Below are 24,921 nucleotides of genomic sequence, written 5' to 3' on the forward strand. Positions count from 1 at the left end.
CTTGGAGAGCAGCTCTTAGTAACAGATCTAACACATGTAGTCCTCGAAAAAAGCTCTTAGTAATGGATCCAACAGTTGCAGTCCTGGAGAACAGCTATTAATAATGGGTCCAACAGTTTCAGTCCTCTAGAACAGCTCTTAGTAATGGATCCAACAGCTTCAGTTCTGGAGAGCAGCTATTAGTAATGGATCCAACAGTTACAGTCCTCTAGAACAGCTCTTAGAAATGTATCCAACAGCTTCAGTCCTCTAGAACAATTCTTAGTAATGGATCCAACACATTCAGTCTTGTACAACTGCTCTTAGTAATGGATCCAACAGTTTCAGTCCTCTAGAACAGCTCTTAGTAATGGATCCAACAGCTTCAGTCCTCTAGAACAGCTCTTAGTAATGGATCCAACAGTTTCAGTCCTCTAGAACAGCTCTTAGTAATGGATCCAAGAGCTTCAGTCCTGTACAACTGCTCTTAGAAATGGATCCAACAGTTTCAGTCCTCTAGAACAGCTCTTAGTAATGGATCCAACAGCTTCAGTCCTGTACAACTGCTCTCAGTAATGGATCCAACAGCTTCAATCCTCTAGAACTGCTCTTAGTAATGGATCCAAGAACTTCAGTCCTCGAGAACAGCTCTTAGTAATGGATCCAACAGCTTCAGTCCTCGAGAACAGCTCTTAGTAATATTTCCAACAGCTTCAGCCCTCGAGAATGCTCTTAGTAATGGATCCAACAGTTTCAGTCCTCGAGAACAGCTCTTTATAATGATTCCAACAGCTTCAGTCCTAGAGAACAGCTCTTAGTAATAGATCCAACAGCTTCAGTCCTGGAGAACAGCTCTTAGTAATGGATCCAACAGTTTCAGTCCTCGAGAACAGCTCTTTATAATGAATCTAACAGCTTCAGTCCTAGAGAACAGCTCTTAGAAATGGAGCCAACAGCTTCAGTCCTCTAGAACAACTCTTAGTAATGGATCCAATAGCTTCAGTCCTCTAGAACTGCTCTTAGTAATGGATCCAACAGTTTCAGTCCTCTAGAACAACTCTTAGTAATGGATCCAACAGCTTCAGTCCTCTAGAACTGCTCTTAGTAATGGATCCAACAGCTTCAGTCCTCTAGAACAGCTCTTAGTAATGGATCCAACAGTTTCAATCATCGAGAACAGCTCTTAGTAATGGATCCAACAGTTTCAGTCCTCTAGAACAGCTCTTAGTAATGGATCCAAGAGTTTCAGTCCTCTAGAACTGCTCTTAGTAGGCCTAATAGATCCAACAGTTTCAGTCCTCGAGAACAGTTTTTATTAATGGATCCAACAGCTTCAGTCCTCGAGAACAGTTCTTAGTAGTAATGGATCCAAGAGTTTCAGTCCTCGAGAATAGCTCTTAGTAATGGATCCAACAGTTTAAATCCTCGAGAACAGCTCTTAGTAATGGATCCAAGAGTTTCAGTCCTCGAGAACAGCTCTTATTAATGGATCCAAGAGTTTCAGTCCTAGAGAACAGCTCTTAGTAATGGATCCAAAAGTTTCAATTCTCGAGAACAGCTCTTAGTAATGGATACAAGAGTTTCAATCCTCGAGAACAGCTCTTAGTAATGGATCCAAGAGTTTCAGTCCTCGAGAACAGCTATTATTAATGGGTCCAAGAGTTTCAGTCCTAGAGAACAGCTCTTAGTAATGGATCCAAAAGTTTCAATCTTCGAGAACAGGTCTTAGTAATGGACCAAACAGCTTCAGTCCTCGAGAACAGCTTTTAGTAATGGATACAAGAGTTTCATTCCTCGAGAACAGCTCTTAATAATGGATCCAATATTTTCAGTCCTCTAGAACTACTCTTAGTAATGGATCCAACAGTTTCAGTCCTCGAGAATAGCTCTTAGTAATGGATGCAACAGTTGCAGTCCTCGAGAACAGCTCTTAGTAATACATTTAACAACAGTCCAGGAGAATACCTGTTAATAATGTGTTCAACAGACACGATTTCATATGAATCTAACAGATTCAGCCTTGGAGAATTCCTCATGAAACTTATAATAATGGTTCATACATATCCATTCCTGGAAAATAACACTTAAGAATGGTTCCAACAGATCCAGTCTTGAATAATAATGGATTAAGCATATTAACTACTAAATAAAATATATAGATAACGCATTAAACACCTCCAGTTCTGGAGAACAGTTTATGATAATCTGCCTACAGATTCACACTTAAACAATAGCTTTTAGTTATGGATCCAACATATTCAGTCTTGAACCACAGCTTTTGACAACGGATTAAACAATCCAGTCCTAGAGAACAGCTTGTAATAATGGATCTTACAGATTCAGACCTGGATAATAGTTTCCGATAAATGATATTACAGATCCAGTCTTAGATAGTAGCAGCTCTTAAATATCGACCCAAGAGACCCAGCCTTGGACAACAGCTCTTGACAATGGATCCTACAGATCCAGTTCTGGACAGATTTTAATTATGGATCCAAGAGATCCAGCCTTCAACAATAACTCTTGGTAGTGAATTCAACACATCTATTCCTAAACAATATTTCTTCGTTATGAATTCATCAGATGCAGTTGTAGAGAAGACTTTGTGACAATGGGTTCTACATACAGTTATGGAGAATAGCACTTATTAATAGATCCAACAGATTTAATCCTGAACAATAGACGATGAAAGGGTCATGGAACGGAGAAAAATTCTCTCCGGCGCCGGGATTTGAACCCGGATTTTCAGCTCTATGTGCTGATGCTTTATCCACTAAGCCACACCGGATACCCACCCCGGCGTCGGACAGAATCGTCTCAGTTTAAGTTCCAACTCTTGGGTTCCCTCTAGTGGCCGCCCTCTGCACTACGTCATAGATGTCTATGAAAGTGGGACTGAAGTCCACACATGTGCTGAGGTGTACTCGTTATGAGTGACTAGTTGGCCGGGATCCGGCGGATTAAGCGCCGTCTTAAATCACGAAGTGATTTACGCATATCATATATATTATTTAATGTACCCTAGTACATATGATATTTCCATGCAGATATTCTGCGTCATCATACGATGAAAGAGTAATGGAACGGAGAAAAATTCTCTCTGGCGCCGGGATTTGAACCCGGGTTTTCAGCTCTACGTGCTACGTTTGTATCCGGTGTGGCTTAGTGGATAAAGCATCAGCACATAGAGCTGAAAACCCGGGCTCAAATCCCGGCGCCGGAGAGAATTTTTCTCCGTTCCATTACTCTTTCATCGTATGATGACGCAGAATATCTGCATGGAAATATCACATGTACTTCGGTGCATTAAATAATATATATAATATAACTGAAAAATAGATCTCAATAACGAATTTAACAGTTCACTCCTGAAGAGTAGCTCTTTGTAACGGATTCAGTCCTGGAAAATAGCTCCAACAGATATAGTAGTTCTGGACAATAGATCTCAAAAACGAATTTAGAAGTTTACTCCTGAAGAGTAGCTTTTGGTAACAGATTCAGTTCTGGAGAACAGCTCTTGGTAACGAATTCTTAGATAGATAAACCGTATTTCCTAAAAGATATGAAGCAATTATCAGTTCCGAAGCGCTGTTTCTACATCTGTGGCAGGGTACTCGAAAATATAGCAGCAAACCGAATTATATCTGAAGAAATTTTTGCTTAGGATGACTCTCTGTTGTAATGCAACCAACAATATATAGTAATTATTGTGTGAAAGTAATCAGAAGATAGAAGTCAAAGGTTGTAGATATAAATTACACTTCATATGACAAGGAAAATAGCCCAATTTTAATTCGCTGCCTTTAATAATTTCATTGTTTGTTTATGAAATGTATGTTGATGATAATAATAATCCATTTCCAGGAAGCGGATGTGAATCCTTATACTTAATTGTGGAAACCCCTCTTCAGAATAAAGCTACTGAATGGAGGGGGAATTAAAACAATTTACATAATCCAATGCAATGCTACAGCTTGCGGTCAACAAGATCGTTAAATTGTACTTGTCTACCATCTGAATCGCTAAGGTTATGACGTCACAGTCCTACGCAATCAAGGAAATGTTACAAACGAATCCTGAAGTTATAAAAGAATAATGTAATTCATGAACTCCATACGAAACGAAATACTTATTAAAAGCATAAGTAAAATGTGTTGAGCAAACGTGACAGACGACTTTCAGCAGTGAAATAAATAATGATAGGGAGGCAGTGTTGCCAACCAAAGAACAAGTCCCCCAATATCACATTAAAAATCCCCCTAAAATTCAGAGAAACCCCCTGAACTTTTAAATTTGTACTCGGAAAAACGCAACATAAAAATTAACAAATGTGATTATGGATACCGGTACGCAATTGAATAGAAAAATATTCACACATCATGCACACTGACATGCAGTAGAATATAATACTCTTTGGATTTCTCATAATTCGACCTCGCAGTAAGATCTGGTTGGCTCCTGATGCATTGAAACATCATGTTGCATTTTGCAAGTATTGCCACAGTACATTGAAAGTCCATAACACTTGCATCTTGCTGATGTCGACTTTTACTATGGGTAAGCAGACAATTAGTTTCAAACTAAACCTCGCGTGTAGCATTTCGTAACTTCACATGTTCGTTCCTTATTGTAGCTGTGGCATCGAGAATGCGTTGAATCGCCTCTTCTCGTGATTGCACTCTAATCTGGTACACGATGTCTTTCATCCATCCCCAGATGCAGTAATCTGGGGTGTTAAATCTGGGGATCTGGCAGGCAAACGGTTGGCATGATCATGTGGTTCTAAATGCTGCACTTTTTGCAAATGAAAAGGATTTAGTCCGTTCTCATGAAGAATTCTCCACACCTTGGAATGTGAAAAGGTAAATCCTCCCGCCACACATCGTTAGACCTGCGCAAACTTGTCTAGCGCTACATACACCCTGGCGTGTTTCGAAAATCTGTTGTAACTCATTAATAATGAATATCACCACATTAGTGTATTTACATTTTTTGTTCCACATAATACCAGGAATCATCTCCATAAACCGGGAGAAAACCTCGTGATACACCCTGTATAAGACAGTACTTTCACTATAATTAATTTTAAAAATAAATCCTAATGACGTAGTTAAAAAAAACATCCCAAAAACCCCTCTAAAATACATCTTTCCCTTGAAAATCCTCCTAACATTTTTATCCACCCAAACCTCCCCCTGAAAAAGTGTTTTCCCCCCAAATTTGGAGGTAAACTCCCAAGTTGGCAACACTGCAGGGAGGAGCCAGTATCAAGATCAACAATAAAATGTCGCCTGCGTGCAGCTCCATTGTTTGGTCGCACAGCTGTGCGGAAACCATTGTTAACCCGTTAGCACAAGCTTAAAAGGTTGCAGTGGGTCAAGGAGCACCAAAATTGGACCACAGACAACTGCAAAAATGTTCTGTGGACGGATGAATCCAAATTCAAGAAATATGGTTCAAATCGTCGGCAATATGTCTGCCGTCGTCCTAGGGAAAGAATGCTGAAGACTTGTCTCACCCCATCTGTGGAACATAGAGGTGGTAGTGTAATCGTGTGGGAGTGTTACAGGAATAAGTCGGAGACTTGGTGAAAGTGAATGGTATTTGGAAAAAAAGAAAGTGCCATCGGATTCTTTCGTGCCATGCTGTGGCGTCTGGCACAAGTCTTATTGGGCGTGCTTTTGTTCTCCAATAAGACAACGACCCTAAATATTCCTCAAGACTGTGTAAGAACTATGTCAATAGTAGTGGCGAAGCATGAAATTTTGAGCAGGGGAAGCTAACTCAAGTTGTCTTTCATGCGATATGAGAAAACGTATTACAAAAATACAGTCTTAAAATAAATAGTAGTCAATGTCAAGTCAGCAGTCGAAGATTGGTTGGAACATCGTAAGTAACACCAATAACGCATGACCTCAAATGATACGTAATAAAATATGATTTCACGGTTTACACATATCTCTTAACAAATAGACACGTTTAAGTATAACATTAGCTGACTCCCTGTCATACTTAGAGAAATCATAATATTAGTATCATTACGTAAGTATGCGTCTGTCTTTTGGTTGTACCCTTCATTGACAGCAAGGGAGTCGGTCATTTCTTTTTTAAATCACACTTTTTTTTTTTTCGTAAGTCAGTCTTGATAATACAATTGTTCTAAACACTTCAAGTAAATTAGTGTCAGACACTTCAACTGAACACAAATGACGAAAAGGGATAACTCGGAAGCTATTTACTTTAAATGTTAAAGCTCGCTTCTTGCGAGCCTTGCGACTAGGGTAGTTTAGTTAGAAAGGGATGGAAAATCTGCGGGTGGATTACACAGAAGAAACCAGTCTGCTTGGAAGCTGGTGTGTGCAGGCTTCTTGTTTACTGCTGCATCACAAATCATCCTGAGCTGCCGCATCACAATATTTAACGCGTAAATATAAATTCTATTAAAATTAATAAATAATTTTGTCCATAAACTGTAGGTTTATTATGAAATTATTATTAACTGGGGAAGCTAAGCTTTTTAGCTTTCATTGACGCTACGCCACTGGTCAGTACAGTAGTAAAGTAACAGCGGGAGTTCTATTAAGATATGAAATGGGTGACATTTCTATTTTCTACATTTTTTAAGCTGGAAACTTAATTCTTTTTTCTAGACAGCAATCTCTTGTTATTAATATTAATGTCCCAAGCTTCATTAGTATCAATTTAATACTTTTTGAGTTACTTTATAATTAGTCTATATATACAGAGTGATTTACTAGAATTTACCGCCATTTATGGAGCTTATCTCCGAAGACATTCTGAGTAAAAATTGTCATAGGCCCTATAAACATGTGTCCTAATCTCAATATTTTCAGAGTTATACTAATTTGAAGTTGTTAGTAAAATACCTTTTTTCTTTAGTTTTAAAGGTAAAAGAATATTACAAATAGAGAATGAACTATTCAGAAGTATCATTTCTTTAATTGGCTAGTGTTCTGAAGCTAAAAGTGTATTGTTAATTGCCTTGTACAGATTCTGTTTTTCAATTTTTAACTAAAAATTACATTATTCTTACGCACTTATGACAAAAATTGTTACAAATCATATGAATTTAGGAACTTGATCTTTTACAGTTTAATTATGCGTCCTAATGTATAGTCTTGAATAATTTACAAGAGTGGCGTGATTTGTAACAATTGTTGTAATAAATGCGTAATAAAAATATAATTTTGTAGTTAAAATCTAAAAAAAAAAAAAAAAAAGAAAAATCTGTACGAACTATGGAATTCACAACACATTTTTAGCTTCACAATACTAGTTAATTAAAGAAGTAATACTCCTGAATAGTTTATTCTTTATCTGTAATATTTTTGTACCCTTAAAACTAAAAAATAATGGTATTTTAAGAAGAACGTCAAACTAATGTAACTCTGAAAATATTGAGATTAGAACACATTTTTATGTGACTGTTTTGCTCAGAATGTCTTCGGAAATAAGCTCCGTAAGTGGCAGTAAATCCTCGTGAATCACCCTGTATATTTAATGTTGTATTTTTTTTAATTTATATAGCTACTTCCACAAAATTTAAGTTACAGGACTGAAAAAAAAATTGTACACAACACCTTTAACGTGCACAGCAGGGCCATAATTCAAAATTTTAAAGTAAATGAGTTGTACTGTCTGATAGCTTCCAGGTTATAATGTCCATAACAAAATGTCCACAAGAACAAAAGGTCCACAAGAAAATGTCCATAAACTAAATAGTCCGACATTTAAAGTCCTATATACAATTTGTCCATGGAGTAAAAAAGCCAAACATCCATGTGGTCCACCTTATTATAAAGCCCATCATACGAAAATGTCCATCAATTCTTTCAGTTTTTTACAGTACATGGGATTGTTTGAGGTTTTTTATTTCCTTTAGTATATTTCCTAACTGTAAATAAGACTGAAAATAGTTACCGCACTATAGCCTATATGAGATAAAAAATTATTCAGCACATTTAAATCTCACTTGCAATCCTACCTATACAATGTCTGATTTTGAAATCGCCAATATCAAGCTTGTCGACTGGCATTCCATTAGGCAGTATTGAACGGGTGTCTTTTCCACTTCAATCAAGCAATATGGAGAAATGTAGTCAACAGGGGTATGAGGGCACAATATTTGGATGTTGAGAACCCTGAAGTAAGAAACCAAATACAGGAAATTATGGGACTGCCGTTTATTCCGCTAAATAACTTGCAATTTGTTTGGGATTTATTAAATGAAAGATTTGTGGACGATATCTTGGACTTAGCATATTACATTTAAATTACATATATTACTGGTCATCCGGCAAGAGGGCGAAGGCGAGCAGTTCCCCCTAGATTTTCTCCTGAGACATGGGAGTCCATGAATTAGTAATTAATGGCATACAGCATAACAATAATGTGGTTGAAGGATTCCACTCTCAATTCCAACGACTTGTGGTGGCACATCACGTGAACATTTCGCGATTCGTTAGCCATTTGCAACAACAGAATCGGAAACAGAACATTTAGTAACCCAGGTCTTTGGTGGGCATACAAATATTAAGCGTCCAGTAAATAAACTGTAGCTTATATCAATAATCAAACGAGAATTTTCAACATTGTCGGTAATTACCAAGATTACGAAGACAGGGATGAAATTTTTCGATATCCTACAGCGACATCATACCATTTGAAATTATATAGTGACCCTCAAGATGAACAATAGATGTATCTTTTGTATTACATAACATAATTGAAATTACAATAAATTTCTCGGCACATTCCTTGCAGTTTTCCTTTTCGGACATTTTAGGGAAATGGACGAATTTATTTGTGGACATTTTAAAACGTAGGACATTTTTAAGGAGAGTACTTGCTGACAGTGGACCTTTTCAGGTAAGGACATTTTTATGATATGGACGAATTTTTTATACGGACATTTCTAAACGGACATTTTCGTAGAGAGGACCTATTGCAAAGTAGACCATATCTCACTTGACCGTCTGATATACTATGTGTAGATATACCGTTCATATCATCCAGAATCTCGGTAAGAGGTAACCACAGATCATATCATATCATTATTTTGTCCCCCCCCCCCCGCCCATTAACTGCTCTGTGGACAATTAGGAGACTTTAGAATACATTTTACTTGTTAGAATTATATTTAAGTTATACAATAGTTCATTTTAATAAGGTTTCCGCCTAAGAGTCATTTCATTTTAAGCGCGTCTTCTTCATTGTCGCAAATAAAATCAAGCGTTGACTGTATTTATTACCTATACCGTCAAATATCTCATAGTCACAGTAGTAGCACAGTCTAGTATATACAGTCACGAAGCTCAATACGTAGTAAATATGCATCCATAGATAGTTGCTAACCACTAGAATCGCTACTATCGCCTCATTACAGACGCGAAATAGTACCGGTACAGTCTATTGTTCTTAGCACCCTCACAATTCAAGCTTCGTGACTGTATATACTAGACTGTAGTAGTAGACTGTCCTACATTCTTGCAAGCTGTCACGTACTTCCTCTTTGATGTCTCTACACTACAGTCAACTGTTTCAGCAAAAGCACTTTGCGACGCAAATAAGCTGACATTCTATGGCCCCCCTTTCCACATGGTCATATTCGTGGAAATAATGACTTAATGAAAGGGATAATGACAGATTATTGTAATTTACGATGAAGTATTGTAGTACTTTGGATAGGCATCGTTATGCACGAGCATGACCTTGGCGAACAAAGAAGCATGACATCGAAAGTTCTCAATGCTAGCGCGTGCCTTCGGAATTCAATTGCACATGGTCAGTTCGTATTAATCCTATTAAAACTTCTCATTTTCCCTGAACTTGCTATGTACTTCAGCGTAATTTTTTGTCATTAGACAAATTAATGTACTTATATGATGCTGCAAGAAAACTACGAGTATATTCAAATTTTACGGAAATATACATTTTCAACTATTGACAACGGAAAAGTAGTTCTGAACATGCCGTCTGTATGTCTATCCATCTACAGCGATAGTTCCTCAACTGTTGGAACAATTTTGTTCACATTAGGGTGTCTACTAGGTAATGATTTTATATTCCTAGGTTTTCACAGGAAATTCAGTTTTATTCAGCTTATTTTGCATACATATTGGGTTGATGTAAAGGTCCACTGTACCAAAAATTTTGAGATGAATAAAAGACAGTAATTAATTGCCAATATATTATCTTCTACATTATCTATGACTCTCCCCTAAACGCTGGTCTAATACTTTACTGGAAGACGATGATAATGATGTTGATTTAAATACTCTTAAAACACGAACGTGACAGAAACATGCAAAACTATTAGTTGCAATTCTAATAATGTAAAGACTTTTATAAAATGCGTATTTCTAAATGTGTCTAACTCTTTCCAGCATAGTGGTTATTCAGAAGAACCACACTTTTCTTTCTTTCTAAATTTTATGGCACAGATATTCCACTAAGGAACCACCTCTTGAGTATACATAAGGTGCCATCTGTGTTTTGAAATTGTGTGCAGAGTTAAAATGTTGAAAATAATTGATCGAAGCTTTGTTATATCCATGATATGAAAAACATAAAAAATTAAATTGTGCTGCAAAGGGTTAAGAGATAATGAGATAAAAATGTATCATGCAAAACAATTATTTCTGGGATATCTAAGCATGAATGAACAAAATGGTGCAGTGTTTTTCCGTTCATAATATGCTCAGAATTCGTCCCATGAAAGAATTTTCATTGAATATCTTCCATCTTATATTAGTCTCTAATCATTACCTTTCTCGTATATGACATGGAATGAATGAATGAATGAATGGAGCTATTTTCGGCAATATAAAAATCTTGCTGGCCCCAGATGTGTACACATGTGTATTACCAGTGTATTACAGGACGAAAATGATCCTGGACGAAATGTTCGTGGACTTAAGACAGTGGACGAATTCGCATTGGACGAAAAATTATCGTGACGTAAGCTAGTGTACGGAATGCCCTGAAAGCTCACGACGGTATTCATATTCTGAAGGTTTCCTTATTAGTCCTCTGCAATTCTATCCCCGGAAATCCTGTTCGGGAATCCTAAGTCCTATTAATATGTTATTTTTTTTACTATTTTCAGGAAGCGTAAGTTCAGTCTGGGTAACAGAGCAGTGATCAGTAGTCTGAGCCATGAACCAAGCGCCTTCAGGAGGAGACTACCGCAGGTAAGTCATCTTAACAGGAACGGGACTTTGAATGTTCTTCGTAGTTAAAATTCATAATTTAATTGAATTAAAAGAAAAGACATGCCGTAATTCAAAACTGCTACCAAAGCATGAAACCATTCATATCTAAATTTAAACCCACTCCAGAGTTACGCGTTTCATACTGTTTTCACTTTGCCTCTTTTGTATTCGTCATTGCATGTCGCCAACCGTTCGGTAACAATGTCCAAAAAAAAAAAAAGTGTTAAAAATGAATCGATATAACTTTTGAACAAATAAATATAGCGAACCAAAAAGCATACTGTCATATAGACAAAGGAGTCCGTTATCGTCAGTACAGAATGGAATATAATATTAGACAACTATTTATGGTCTTACTAATAAAAACTCTATATACAGACGTTTAACTGTCATACTTATACAATGAGTAGCTCGTTTATAAGTCGTGTGTAAATTCCTTACTAATAATCACTACATACGTCGTGTATAACAGTATAACTGTTACACAGCTACGTCACAGTTTCGTCATTACTTCGTTACGAAAGGTAATAGAATACCTTAGGTTCTCTATTGGATCCGGTAGAGTGCTCTAGTGTGGCGTGTTAAATATCGATAGTACAACTGGCTCTAATCGATTACAACACTACATTTTGGTCAAAGAGTACAAGCTACAGCAATATTATTCTAATAATTCTATGATCTTTGGTTTGTTCTTCTGTGGTTACAAGGTATCCATCATCATAAAATGAGAGTCGATACGAACAGCTGTTAAAGGGGCGGCCATTTTTTCTCTATATACAACGCTTAAACAAGGGGTTTCGTGTAGATAACTACTGCAAAGCAATTCCCATTGTATAGTTACAGCCTGTTTATACGTTCATAGCTTATTCACGGTTTATTAGTAACGTTTTCTCTTTCAACTCTGCATAAGTCTCGTATAAAAACTATACACGGTTTATTAGTAAGACTGTAAATTAATTATACAAAACATAAAAAATCAGGAACATCCGTTTGAGTAAAGCTCGTGTTCGGGTGTTCTTCCTTCTAATACAATAAATATGGTACAAAAGTTAATACACGGAAATATATAACAAAACAAAAAATAAGCACAAGACAAACATGTATACACAGATTTAATTTTAAATATAGTTCATAAGCAGATGTTTAATATTATTACTGAACTTAAAAACAATAAAATGTTGAAAATTCAGGGTCATTTTTATTCATTCATTAATTTAGTGTTGTGCCCAAGGGCAGGTCTTTCACTACAAATCCACCTTTCTCCAATGTTTCCTATTTTCTGCCTTCCTCTTTGTTTCCTCATATGGTCCATATATCTTAATGTCGTCTATCATTTGATGTCTTATTCTACCCCGAACTCTTCACTCGTTTACCATTCCTTCCAGTGCATCCTTCAGTAGGTAGTTACTTCTCAGCCAACCAGTTCCTTTTCCTGATCAGTTTCAGCATCATTCTTTCTTCACCCACTCCTTCAAACACAGCTTCATTTCTTATTCTGTCTGTCCACTTCACTTGTTCCATTTTTCACCATATCCACATTTCAAATGCTTCTATTCGTTTCTTTAAGATATATGGATCATATGAGGAAACAAAGAGCAAGACAGAAAATAGGATGGACTGAAGGAAGCTGGGGTTTACAGTGAAAAACCTGCCCTTGGGCATAACACTAAATGAATGAATGAATAAAAATGACCCTGAATGTTCAACATTTTCTATTTTTATTATGGAATTATAATAATCTTGGTCCTAGAATAATAGTGTTTTGAATCTGACTCTGTGAAAAATTTAAGCTCTCTAAATGGTAAATTAACTTTTCACCTATATTGTATATCCAAGAAAATGCTATATAATATTTACGATTTTTGTCATAATATTTCAATAATGTGTATTTGTATATTATTCAACCATATAAACCTTAAATTCAGAACAGATTAAATGAGAAGGATAATCAATAGGTCTTTTAGGCATATTTCGATTTTTTTAGTAAAATAATTAGAGGATCTAAAGGAATTTTTGAAGTTCCACCTCAAGCAATGTCATGTTGGACGATGGACTGAAAAAGAGCTAAAATACTGATTGGTAAAATAAGGCGTAGAATCACAAATTTATAAATTGTTTTACTTAATCTGCTGCATAGGTAAGAAAATATAATGAAAATACCATTTCAGATGCTAATCTATTATGATGCCCAGATATTTCACAACTGTTGTCACACCAGGAGGACGGTAGGGAGAAAAGTTGCGCTGCTCTCGGCAGTATTGCTGTTTCAAAAACATCTACTACTTGTGTCTGAGAGTGTTTGTGGAATAATATTGGCGTTTTTTATTGTTGTCAGTAGTGTTTTATTAGTTCCAACAGGACGATTGTTTTCAGTCTTCGCAAGTCTTCGTTTTGCTTTAACTATCGTTTGATTTTAGTGTTAATAACGTTGATAATAATACAGGTAATGGAATTTATGTTATTGTATACTGTTAGTTTAGGCCCGGTGTCGTACAGTCGATTTGGAAACAAGTATCCCCTCCCCCACCGCCAGAGGAAGCTACTTATCCATATGTAATGTGCATTTAATGCCAACTTAAAATGACCTGCAGCATGGCCTTCTATACGCCAAGGACAATCGCACACGGCTATGCCTATACACATTGTTGTGATAGACTGGAATGAGTGAACTTGGAAACAGTATCGCTTAAATTAAGCGTTTATTCCGTAGACGAAGTGTTTCCAGGCAGGTGGATCGGTCGCACAGGCCCAATACGCTGGCCTCCGCGATCACCTCATTTGACTCCCCTGGAATTATTTTTCTGGGGATTCATTAAGGACCGTGTCTATGCGACTAAACGACGCACCATTCCTGAATTAGTGGGAGGAATTGAACACACGATACAAATGGTTGAGCCTGACATGCTCACCAGAGTCCATGAAGAGTTGATACGTCGCTTACATTTGTGCATTCAGCAGAGCGGAAGACATTTTGAAAATTGTACACCATAATTTGTTAACAACTGAAACTGTTTTTACATTTATGCGTTTTAATAAAGGTTTAAAACACTAACCATTCTTTCGTTTAATAGCTTTGGCGGCGAGAGGAGAGGGTGTTTGTTTCCAAATTGACTGTACGGCATCGGGAAGGGTTCTTTCTCATGAGGATGAATCATTTTAAAAAATTGTCCAAAATAGTTAATTTTTCGATAGACTCGTTACTCATGAAAGATCCTGTATAGTTAGCAGTTTTTTGTTTGTTTATTAATTATAAATATGTCGACAAAGAGGAAGCAAGGATTGACAAACTATAGCGAAGAAAGGAACATCATTAATAAAACGATGTTATGAAGAACAACAGTGCCTTAGCATTCCTCTTACGAGACATACAGCAAGGGCAGAATAGTACTGTAATGTGTTCACAGGAACGAAACAACGCATAAGGAATGAAATGAAAGACTGAACAGAAGAAAGTGTATTGTGGACACCTGGGGGGACCGGAAACGTCCACACTACCGAAACGAAAATGTAGATGACTGACCGGAAGTTGATAAAAAATATAATTGAGAGTTTTTATTTGAACAAGAAAGTAGAGCCTCCGGCGTAGCTCAGGTAGTAGAGCGTTTGCCTGCTGATCAGGACTTGCGCACGAGCGTGGATTCGATTCCCACTTGGACTAATTAACTTGGTTGAGATTTTTCCTAAGTTTTCACCAACCGGAAGGCGAATGTCAGGTAATCTACGGCGAATCCCCGTCCTCATTTCGCCAAAAAACCATCTCGCCATCACCAATTCTATCGATACTAAATAACGTAATGGTCGATACAGCGTCATTAAATAACCAAGTAAAAATAATATTGTACAAAGCTGCAAGAAACGTCTGCCTGTGTTACAAGAGAAAACTGATTTCAAATGGAAGACAACATTAAGACGAATACTGAAGGAAATGGGTTTCAGATGGAAGAAGTGTACATCGAGAAGGACATTTTTAATTTATTGAAGAGGAAAACACTGTAAATTAGAGGTGAAGATATCTACAGATAAGACAGTTTAGGAAAGTGGGTAAACTGATTTTATACTTGACGAAATATGGACAGACAGCAGTTTAACGTTTCGCAAGTCCTGGCAGGATAAAAATGTTACGGCAGTTTTGACTAAATTAAATGCGTTCATTGTTGTCCATCATGGTGGGGCTAATGGGTTTGTTGAGAAATGCGAGTTAATGAACAAGGCAGGAACAGGAACAGTTGATTATCATGTACTCCAAGAATTTCGAGAAGTATGATAATGTAACTACAGGAACACCGAAGATGTGGAATCTTTCATGTCTGATTTCGTTCCCTTGTAGTCAAGTAAATGGACCGAAGTTTTCAGGTCAGAGTGTAGCGTAAAGTTCACCCACCCCGCCTATCCACTCCCCGCGTCAACTCGTTGCGCGAAAACAGTAGATTCTTTGAAAGGCAAACTTTACCATTAGAAACAGAAATATGTATGTACGATTATGTATTACTAAACTTAAATTACTATGATAATTAAAATACTGTTGACGAATAGACTTTTTTATTTTTAAGTAGGTTATTTTACGACGCTTTATCAACATCTTAGGTTATTTAGCGTCTGAATGAGATGAACGTGATAATGCCGGTGAAATGAGTCCGGGGTCCAGCACCGAAAATTATCCAGCATTTGCTCATATTGGGTTGAAGGAAAACCCCGGAAAAATCTCAACCAGGTAACTTGCCCCGACCGGGAATCGAACCCGGGCCAACTGGTTTCGCGGCCAGACGCGCTAACCGTTTCTCTACAGGTGTGGACTTAACGAATAGATATTAAAGATAAAGATATTGTTTTTTGTATTTAACGAAAGGAAATTAAAATGAAGCTATTTTTATACTAACAGAATAGAAGAGATTATTTATTTCCATCAACAATGTTCTCTCAAGACTAATCTACTACATTTAATTTCTAAATGTCCGCTTGAACTCTAATAATTAAATTCATAATCACAATACAGCAGACCCCTTTGGTCATGGATTCAATACAATATAATCAAGTATTACCTAATACCAGACAGGATAATCTGTTTGGGGTTTCAGTTGAAGGTATTTCAATTCTTACTGATTCTTACATGTTCTCATGCACAGATCCTGGCAAATGGGGCTGCCAATTTATTGGTATTGGACCTCTGCATGGCCATCGCCTACACTACTGTACTCATCGCCGCTACTCTTGATGCCAAAGAGGACCTCAGCATCGATGAGGAACAGGCATCGTGGCTGGGTCAGTACACTACACTATGTCTCATGTATGTTACAGTAAAATCTGTCTATGACGGAACCTTTACTTACTTACAAATGACTTTTAAGGGACCCGCAGGTTCATTGCCGCCCTCACATAAGCCCGCCATCGATCCTTACCCTGTGCAAGATTAATCCAGTCCCTACCATCATATCCCATCTCCCTCAAATCCATTTTAATATTATCCTCCCATCTACTTCTCGGCCTCCCCAAAGGTCTTTTTTCCTTCCCTCCCAACTAATACTCTATATACATTTCTGGATTCGCCCATACGTGCTACATGCCCTGTCCATCTCAAACGTCTGGATTTAATGTTCCTAATTATGTCAGGTGAAGACTATAATGCGTGCAGTTCTGCGTTGTGTAACTTTCTCCATTCTCCTGTAACTTCATCCCTCTTAGCCCCAAATATTTTCCTAAGCACCTTATTCTCAGACACCCTTAATCTCTGTTCCTCTCTCAAAGTGAGAGTCCAAGTTTCACAACCATGCAGAACAACCTATAATGTAACTGTTTCATAAATTCTAACTTTCAGATTTTTTGACAGCAGACTAGATGAAAAAAAAAAACTTCTCAACCGAATAATAACACGGATTTCCCATATTTATTCTGCGTTTAATTTCCTCCCGAGTGTCATTCATATTTGTTACTGTTGCTCCAAGATATTTGAATTTCTCCACCTCTTCGAACGATAAATCTCCAATTTTTATATTTCCATTTCGTACAATATTCTGGTCACGAGACATACATAATCATATACTTCGTCTTTTCGGGATTTACTTCCAAACCTATCGCTTTATTTGCTTCAAGTAAAATTTCCGCGTTTTCCCTAATCGTTCGTAGATTTTCTCCCAACATATTCACGTCATCCGTATAGACAAGAAGCTGATATAACCCGTTCAATTCCAAACCCTGTCTGTTATCCTGAACTTTCCCAATGGCATATTCTCGAGCAAAGTTAAAAAGTAAAGGTGATAGTGCATCTCCTTGCTTTAGCTCGCAGTGAATTGAACAAGCATAAGATAGAGACTGGCCTATACGGACTGTGTTATTTCACTCAGACACATTTTAATTAATCGAACTAGTTTCTTGGGAATACCAAATTCAATAAGAATATTATATAAAACTTCTCTCTTAACCGAGTCATTGCCTTTTTGAAATCTATAAATAACTGATATAAAGGTTCCGTCATATAATACAAGAAGAAAACTGTCGATATGGAGAAGATCTCAGAAAGGATCCATTTGATACATGAAAATGATTTCTATAAGCCGGAAACTTCCGTAACGCGGAAACTGAATTGTTTAAAGAACACTAGTTGGTTATTGTCTGAATAAGACGAACATTTATTTTTAAGTTAATGGCATAGCTACAGAGAAGGCATTACGAAAATATATGTTTGTCTCATGTACTAAGTCAGTATAATTTTGTTTAAATAATGTAGTACGTTAGGTGCTGATTTTTTTAAGTGTGCAGTGTGTTAGTTTTATTTTAAAATAAAATTTATCAAGTAGAAAAATGTGATTCATTCACAACATTGTGGAAATAAGTTACGTCACGCAGCAAGATGAGTTCTGTTACGTTTTCTGAATAGGTATTTGCTGTAAAAATTCATATGTATGGGTATATGTGGTTTCAGTTGCATTTGCATGTTCCTTTATAAGACGGAAATCTGCCAAGATGGAACATTTTCTACGGAATCATCATGTTCCGTCATAAACATGTTTTACTGTATTATCTATTGTTTATTATGCTAATGTTCCCTGCATATAAAAGTTCCATTCAGACAACCCCACATGTTCTAGAGCAGCCCCTCTATACGTCGCGAAAAAAGAAAGAAAAGGTTAAACACAAAGAAATAAAATACATACTAGGAAGAAGAAAGGGAGACATTTTAAGGAATGAAGAAATAGGAAAGAGATAACAATAGAGAAAGAAATGCTGATACAAGGAAACGTATAATAGCAGCAAAAGGCCTGTAATAAAGGAACAAACAAATAAATAAGAACATGGATATGAATGGAGATAGAAGGAATGGAAGAACGGTATTAAGACCAGTGGCGTAGCGTCAATGTAAGCTAAAAAGCTCAGCTTCTCCAATTAATAACTACATAATAAACCTGCAGTTTATGAACAAAATTATTTATTAATTATTTACGCGTTAAATGTTGTGATGCGGCAGTTCAAGATGATTTGTGATGCAGCAGTAAACATGAAGCCTGCACACATCAGCTTTCAATCCCCTTCAATGCGCTGCAGACAGACTCGTTTCTTTCATGCATTCTTCTGTGTAACCCATCCCGCAGATTTTTCATCCCTTTCTAACTAAACTACCCTGGTCGCAAGGCTAGCAAGAAGCTATAATCTTTTCGCTGTAAGAAAAATCCTAATGTAAAGAATAGCACGTGACTGAAGTGAGGCTTCATTGGCCGCTGTTTGGCGCCATAGATTCTCAGTATGTGTTCCCGCCTACTGTTGTACATTCTGTTTCATGATAAACATTTCCCGTTACTCATCAAGTAAGCCTAACCTCACTACTATGCATTCGTTTGCTAAGGAAACATTTACTTTATAATTATTGTAATTAATTTTTTTTAAGTCTTATGTCTTCACAATGGACAGCTGAGAATGCAGAAGCCATACTTTAGTACCATATGCTTACTTGAACAACTACGAGCTCAAGTGACGCTAGCTTGTTACAAGAACAGACTACCTCGGTATTACTGTTGGTATTCATCCGCGTTCACAGTAAATAAAATATAAAAGTAGCTTTTCTTTTTTCATATCGTTTTACATATGAGTGAAGTTAAATGTTTCATCGCATTTAACAACTTGAATTCAATTTTTTATTTTCAAATAATACAAGATTGTGATTTCCAAATACGAACTATATTTTCCTGCGTCGTGTGAGTGTTTCGACTGGCAGCCAATCACGGGTATGACAGCAAAGTGCTAATGTTTACATTAGGATTTTTCTTACAGCGAAAACAGTATGGCATTGGAAAGAATTTAGCTTCCGAGTCATCCCTTACCGTGAGTTGTGTTCAGTTGAAGTGTTAGTGTGCACTGTGGCTGATATAATAAATAATGAGTGAAATAACAGTTCCTGACACTAATTATGGATTCAAAAATAATCTTCTGATAAAGATTTTAACGTTGATTGACGTAATTTTACTAACACTGTGTCCATTAACCGTTAATATTGTGATTTCTCTAAATATGACAGGGAGTGAGCTAATGTCACATTATACATATATGTGTCTCTTTGACAGACATATGTGTAAATCATGAAATCATATTTTACTACCATTTGAGGTGATGTCATTGGTGTTACTTATGAGCAGACATGGAGATTTTGGACCCGATAGAATAAGTTTACTAAGTCCATACTATAGGCAGCTTTGTCACTGTGTTTGAGGTGGATGGGAGTCGGCACCAGGAGAGAGACATGTGTACATGAAACCAAGTCCAGTCTAGTCTGCTGGTGCTGTACAGTGACGTTCCAAAGAAAGACAACTAATTTATCAAACATTAAATTAAAATGAATGTTAGAGGAGAAAAATTCTGTAGGACCAAACAATTAATCTTTACGTAAATTAAAATAAAAGCCCATAATGCGAAATTTTCAAAATAAATTAATATTTATTTCCTTTCGGCTTCTTTCATAATCACATGTACAATATTTACGCAACATGCATAATAATCATACACAATATGAGGTCTCAAAACTAAATTTTCTTCGGTAGTTGGCAAGACAAAGTTTATATTGGGAGAAGCTCCGCTCTACATCACATGATGCAATTGGTGCAAAACGAAAAAAGATACTAAGTTATTGAAATCTATCTTCGATACCCCAGCAGTGTCCGTAGACTTCTTCCCTGCTGGCATATCTTTTATGTCACAGAATATCGCATTTCCACTGTTTTTACACAAAACTGAGTTTACTTTCTGTTTAATATGATTACTAGCTGGTGTAGAGGATGCTTGATCAACTACTTTCGTCATCTACTTAATTAATTTTACAGACTGTGGGGGCAGAGGAACAGTGGGTGCAATTTCCTTGAATGTTAGCACTCGTGAAGGAGATTTAAAAAATATTACTTTGCAGTTAGCGATGAAACAAGCTACATCACTAAAGGACGCCAGTATCTCTTCAGCATCCTAGTGGCATCGCGGTGAAATGTCTTTTCGGGAGTTACAATGGGTCTCAATGTATCGTTTTTTGTCTCCCCTTAGTCTGACATGACACAATTTACATGTAACATGGTCCCCATTAACTTAAAAACAATCATTTCCGAATTCCTGCACAAATAAATGCCTTTTACTTTTAGCATATTTACTGATTCTTCGACTAATCAGATAGATAACCACATGAATAGATCAAAACTTGACTACTATCTCCTGTCCTCTCTTCTGACAAAGTGAAATAGGTGTACGGGACTTTTTAATCAGAACAGTACCTCCTGTCCCTGCCTTACGAGTATGACTGAGTAAATAAAGCACATGAGACGACAGGTAGGTCGCTACCCTCACTGCCCCCACCCACTACCGTCCTGATTGCCAACTTGAAATCACACTGTATTCTTCCATCGGGTCTGAAGTCTCTAATCAGCGGTTCCCAAAGTGTGCTCCGCGGAGCCCTCAGGGCTCCGTGAATGATTCTCAGGGGCTACGTCCGCGGAATTTATGAAGATGACAAAAATTGCTAATTCCATCTAGTCTCTAGCGGGGAAAATGGAAACTACTTCCATCAAGCGGAAAATACTTTCTGAGAAAGTAGTTTGCGTTCTTCTTGCTACATGGATGCATTAATATTAGATCTACTCGTCACTGGAACTATCTCGATCTTTCTTGCTTGCCAAGTACTCAGTGATTCTCGAAATTTATTTTATTTTTTATATACTGGGCAGGCAGCGTTTGTTATTCGTGGTACGTGGAATCTACAATCTATTGACTGTTACGTTACCTCAAAAAAAAAAAAAAAAAAAAAAATATATATATATATATATATATATATATATATATATACTGTATACCTGCATGTTAATTTGATAGCAGATGTGTTAGCTAAACTTTCGTTGAACCGGAACTGTGGCTTAAGACGGGCTCCCTAAGACTTAATAACCTTACTTCAAAGAAGATAGTGCGAATTCCTGGGAATTGAATTTGGAATATGTTGAACATGATCCTGTCTCAGAGTCTAAGATGCAAGATAGTGCGAATTCCTGGGAATTGAATTTGGAATATGTTGAACATGATCCTGTCTCAGAGTCTAAGATGCCTAGTGTAGAGGTATTGAAAGTAACAAACGAAAATATTGTGATTTATATTTAATGATAAAACATACATGTTAGGTCAATAATACAGTGTTAATTGATTTTAAGAAATATATTAAGGGTGATATATTACAGTTGTACGAACACTACTTATTAGTGTTCATACAACTGTAACATATCACCATTAATGTATTTCATTGTGATTTATATTTGGACATGGATTCACTGAGTTTGCTGATGAACGTCCACAGTGTGTGATATGTAACAAGGTTTTTCCTAATAGTTCTATGTTCCCTGCCAAGCTTAGACGGCATTTCTCAATTCAAAAATTCACAAATAAAACTGCAGACTACTTCGAAAGAAAAAGTGACGAACTCCATGCAGTTCAGACAAAATTTTACCTCGTGTAAAAACAAACAACGAGAAAGCACTGAAAACGTCGTACTTGGTTAGTCATGACCAAACTCTTGTTGGTAAACCTCACCCTTGCTGAAACTCTTATGAAACCACTATTAGTGAAGGTAGTGAAATGCATAGTGGACGAGAAAACTGCAAACTTGATTTCCAGTGTGTCAAATAACACTGCATAATCGAATCCAGAATCTATGAAAAGATGTAAAAATATCACAATTTCCCGTATCAGTTAAACGAATTTTCATTATAATTTGACAAATCCACGGTCTTTGCTGGATTAGCTATGTTATTCATGTTTGTGCGGTATGAATTTTCAGGTTCTTTCATGAAATATTTTGTTCTGCAGCCATTGCCATCCTCTACAAGCGGTACTGAAATTTTTTCTTCTTCATTGAAAACTCGATACCGTGGGACAATTGCATTGACGTGTGCACAGATGGCGCAAAGGCCATGGTAGGTCCTGTTGCTGATCAAGAAATTTAAAAAAACTGAACAAGTAGTTACTGTGTACTACACCGACACGCCCTCGCAACGAAAAAATGCCAGCGTTATTAAAGCAGGTACTAGACAACGCCGTCAAAATCATCAACTTTGTTAAGGCACGACTTTCGCAGTGTAGGCTACTTAAAATCCTGTGTGAAGATATGGGTAGTATACACAAGTCATTGTTAGTAATATTACACACAGAAGTGCGATGGTTGTCGCGCGGTAATGCGTTGTCCCGATTACATGAACTTCGAACGGAAGTTTGTTCACTTTTGAATTACCAGAACAGTTTGCTAGCAGATTATGATCAGATATGTACAAATTATGTTACTTGGCATACATTTGTTCAAAAATGAATTCAGCACATACATACAAGGTAAATGGAAGACTATATTCGATGCTGATGACGAAATTGTCGCACTGAAGAAAAATATAGCTTTCTACATAGAAAGCGTCGACAATAAAGATCTTACGTTTCTCATTGACTTCAAACTTTATAGAAGAAAATGACATAACAATGCATGTCTCATTCATAGCAATAATGAAAGAACACCTTGACAATTTGCTCCAAATATCAATTCATAATTTCCAAGGGACACTCAGGAATCGATTCTAAAGAAATATGAGTGGATTGCAGATCCATTTCCAGTGATGTCAAAAGCAGCAGCTCTCACTGCTTCAGATATGAGGTCCTCATAGATATGGTTTCGAACAGCCACTGTCAGGCATAATTTAAAAGCAAACCATTTCCCAAATTTTGGGCTAAGTTAGGGGAGGATCTTTTGATATTAAGTTCAAAAGCTAAATTTCTCTCACTGCCTTTTGGTACTGTGTACCTCAGTGAAACGACCTTTTCGAGGTACATTGCTACAAAAACAAAATATCGAACTTGTTTGGATACAGAAGACGATACCGGTATACGTCTTCAACTGACTTCTATGACACCGGACATTGATAAACTCTGTCGCAAGAAAGAGGCACATTCTTCACATTAACTTCGGGTCTACATATGGCATTGTAACATTTTTTTAAATATCTTAAATACTTGTTAATATCATTTTGTAGATTTAAATAAATTATATCCAGTACTTTTTTACTGTTGTTTCCTTTATATATATATATATATATATATATATATATATATATATATATATATATATATATTCATACTTCCGTTTATGTATCGTGTGAAATATGCTTCATAGAACGAAGACAGAAAAAAACTAAAAAGTAAACGTATTTGGGGCTCCACGAGAAACATTTGCTTCAGAAAGGGCTCCGTGGCTGAAAAAGTTTGGGAACCGCTGCTCTAATGTTTTCAGATACAGAAAGGCATGCGAGTCACTTGGGAAAGGCATTAACATTCTTGTACAGGGAAATCTAGAATCCGTGTCAAAGAGTTGCGTAATAGTCTTCCTGCTGCCAGCGGCCTCTGTTTCGCAAATTATTGCTAGAGGCTAAAGGACATAACAGAGCAAAGGAGACAACGGTTAACTGGTCACATAACTTTAATGATTCTTCCTTGAAATTCACATAACCACAGCCAGATATACACGCAACATACCGTTTATTTCGACTTGAACCAAAGGACAAAAAAGTGCGTCTGGATTGTATGCGTTGTTGCCATGTCAGTTAGCTCCCAATTCTTGAAATGATGGTTATTATTGAATATCTGTGTGCCCTTACTTTCAAAGATGGCCTCCCCGGAAAAAGGATATAACGTCAATTTATTTAAATATGCATGGGAAACGTAATTTTGAGGCATTCATTTATAATAATGAAGAAATTATTACGCCTTAACAGATGAAGACTGGCTAGATTGAGAGAGCTGGAGAAAGAAGATATCATTTGGCTGAGGAAACCTGTGTTATCGCAGAAAACTTCTCTGTAAAAAAATTAAAATTATTGCATTCAATAACTGAATAAATTTATATGTTTGATTAGTCAAATTGTTCTGTTAGTATAATTATATCACTGAAAGTATTTTCCTTTCTTCTGAAACTACAACTGCTCTGCATGTTAACGGATTGTTATGAAACTTTATACATGCCTTACAGATGGCACACATGTTTTGTGTACAAACTCTAATTACGTTTACACACGTTAGCGGGAGCATTTAAACAAAATTAATAACTTATATCCTATCTAACAGATTTTTTTTTATGAAACTTTATACAGAAGTTATAGGTGGCATATATTTTTATCTACAAAGTCTGATTATGTTTTATAAGAGGAACTGCCCTTTTATAGTGGTA

The 24,921-nt window shown here is 36.7% G+C and overlaps 1 protein-coding gene and 1 non-coding gene across 2 annotated transcripts in view; one reads left to right on the top strand and one right to left on the bottom strand.

The window, feature by feature from the left end:
- Positions 1-24,921, top strand: part of LOC138693925 (facilitated trehalose transporter Tret1-like) — a 108,532-nt gene that overhangs the window by 11,151 nt on the left and 72,460 nt on the right. The window contains exons 2-3 of the mRNA XM_069817679.1: positions 11,108-11,192; positions 16,337-16,472. Coding sequence (XP_069673780.1) covers positions 11,108-11,192; positions 16,337-16,472 — 221 coding nt within the window. The remainder of the gene's footprint in view (positions 1-11,107; positions 11,193-16,336; positions 16,473-24,921) is intronic.
- On the bottom strand, positions 2,696-2,767 carry TRNAY-AUA (transfer RNA tyrosine (anticodon AUA)). The gene has a single exon. It is a non-coding gene; the product is annotated as a tRNA-Tyr (tRNA).

This window comes from Periplaneta americana, chromosome 2 (genome assembly GCF_040183065.1).
Source record: "Periplaneta americana isolate PAMFEO1 chromosome 2, P.americana_PAMFEO1_priV1, whole genome shotgun sequence".
NCBI classification, from domain to species: domain Eukaryota; kingdom Metazoa; phylum Arthropoda; class Insecta; order Blattodea; family Blattidae; genus Periplaneta; species Periplaneta americana.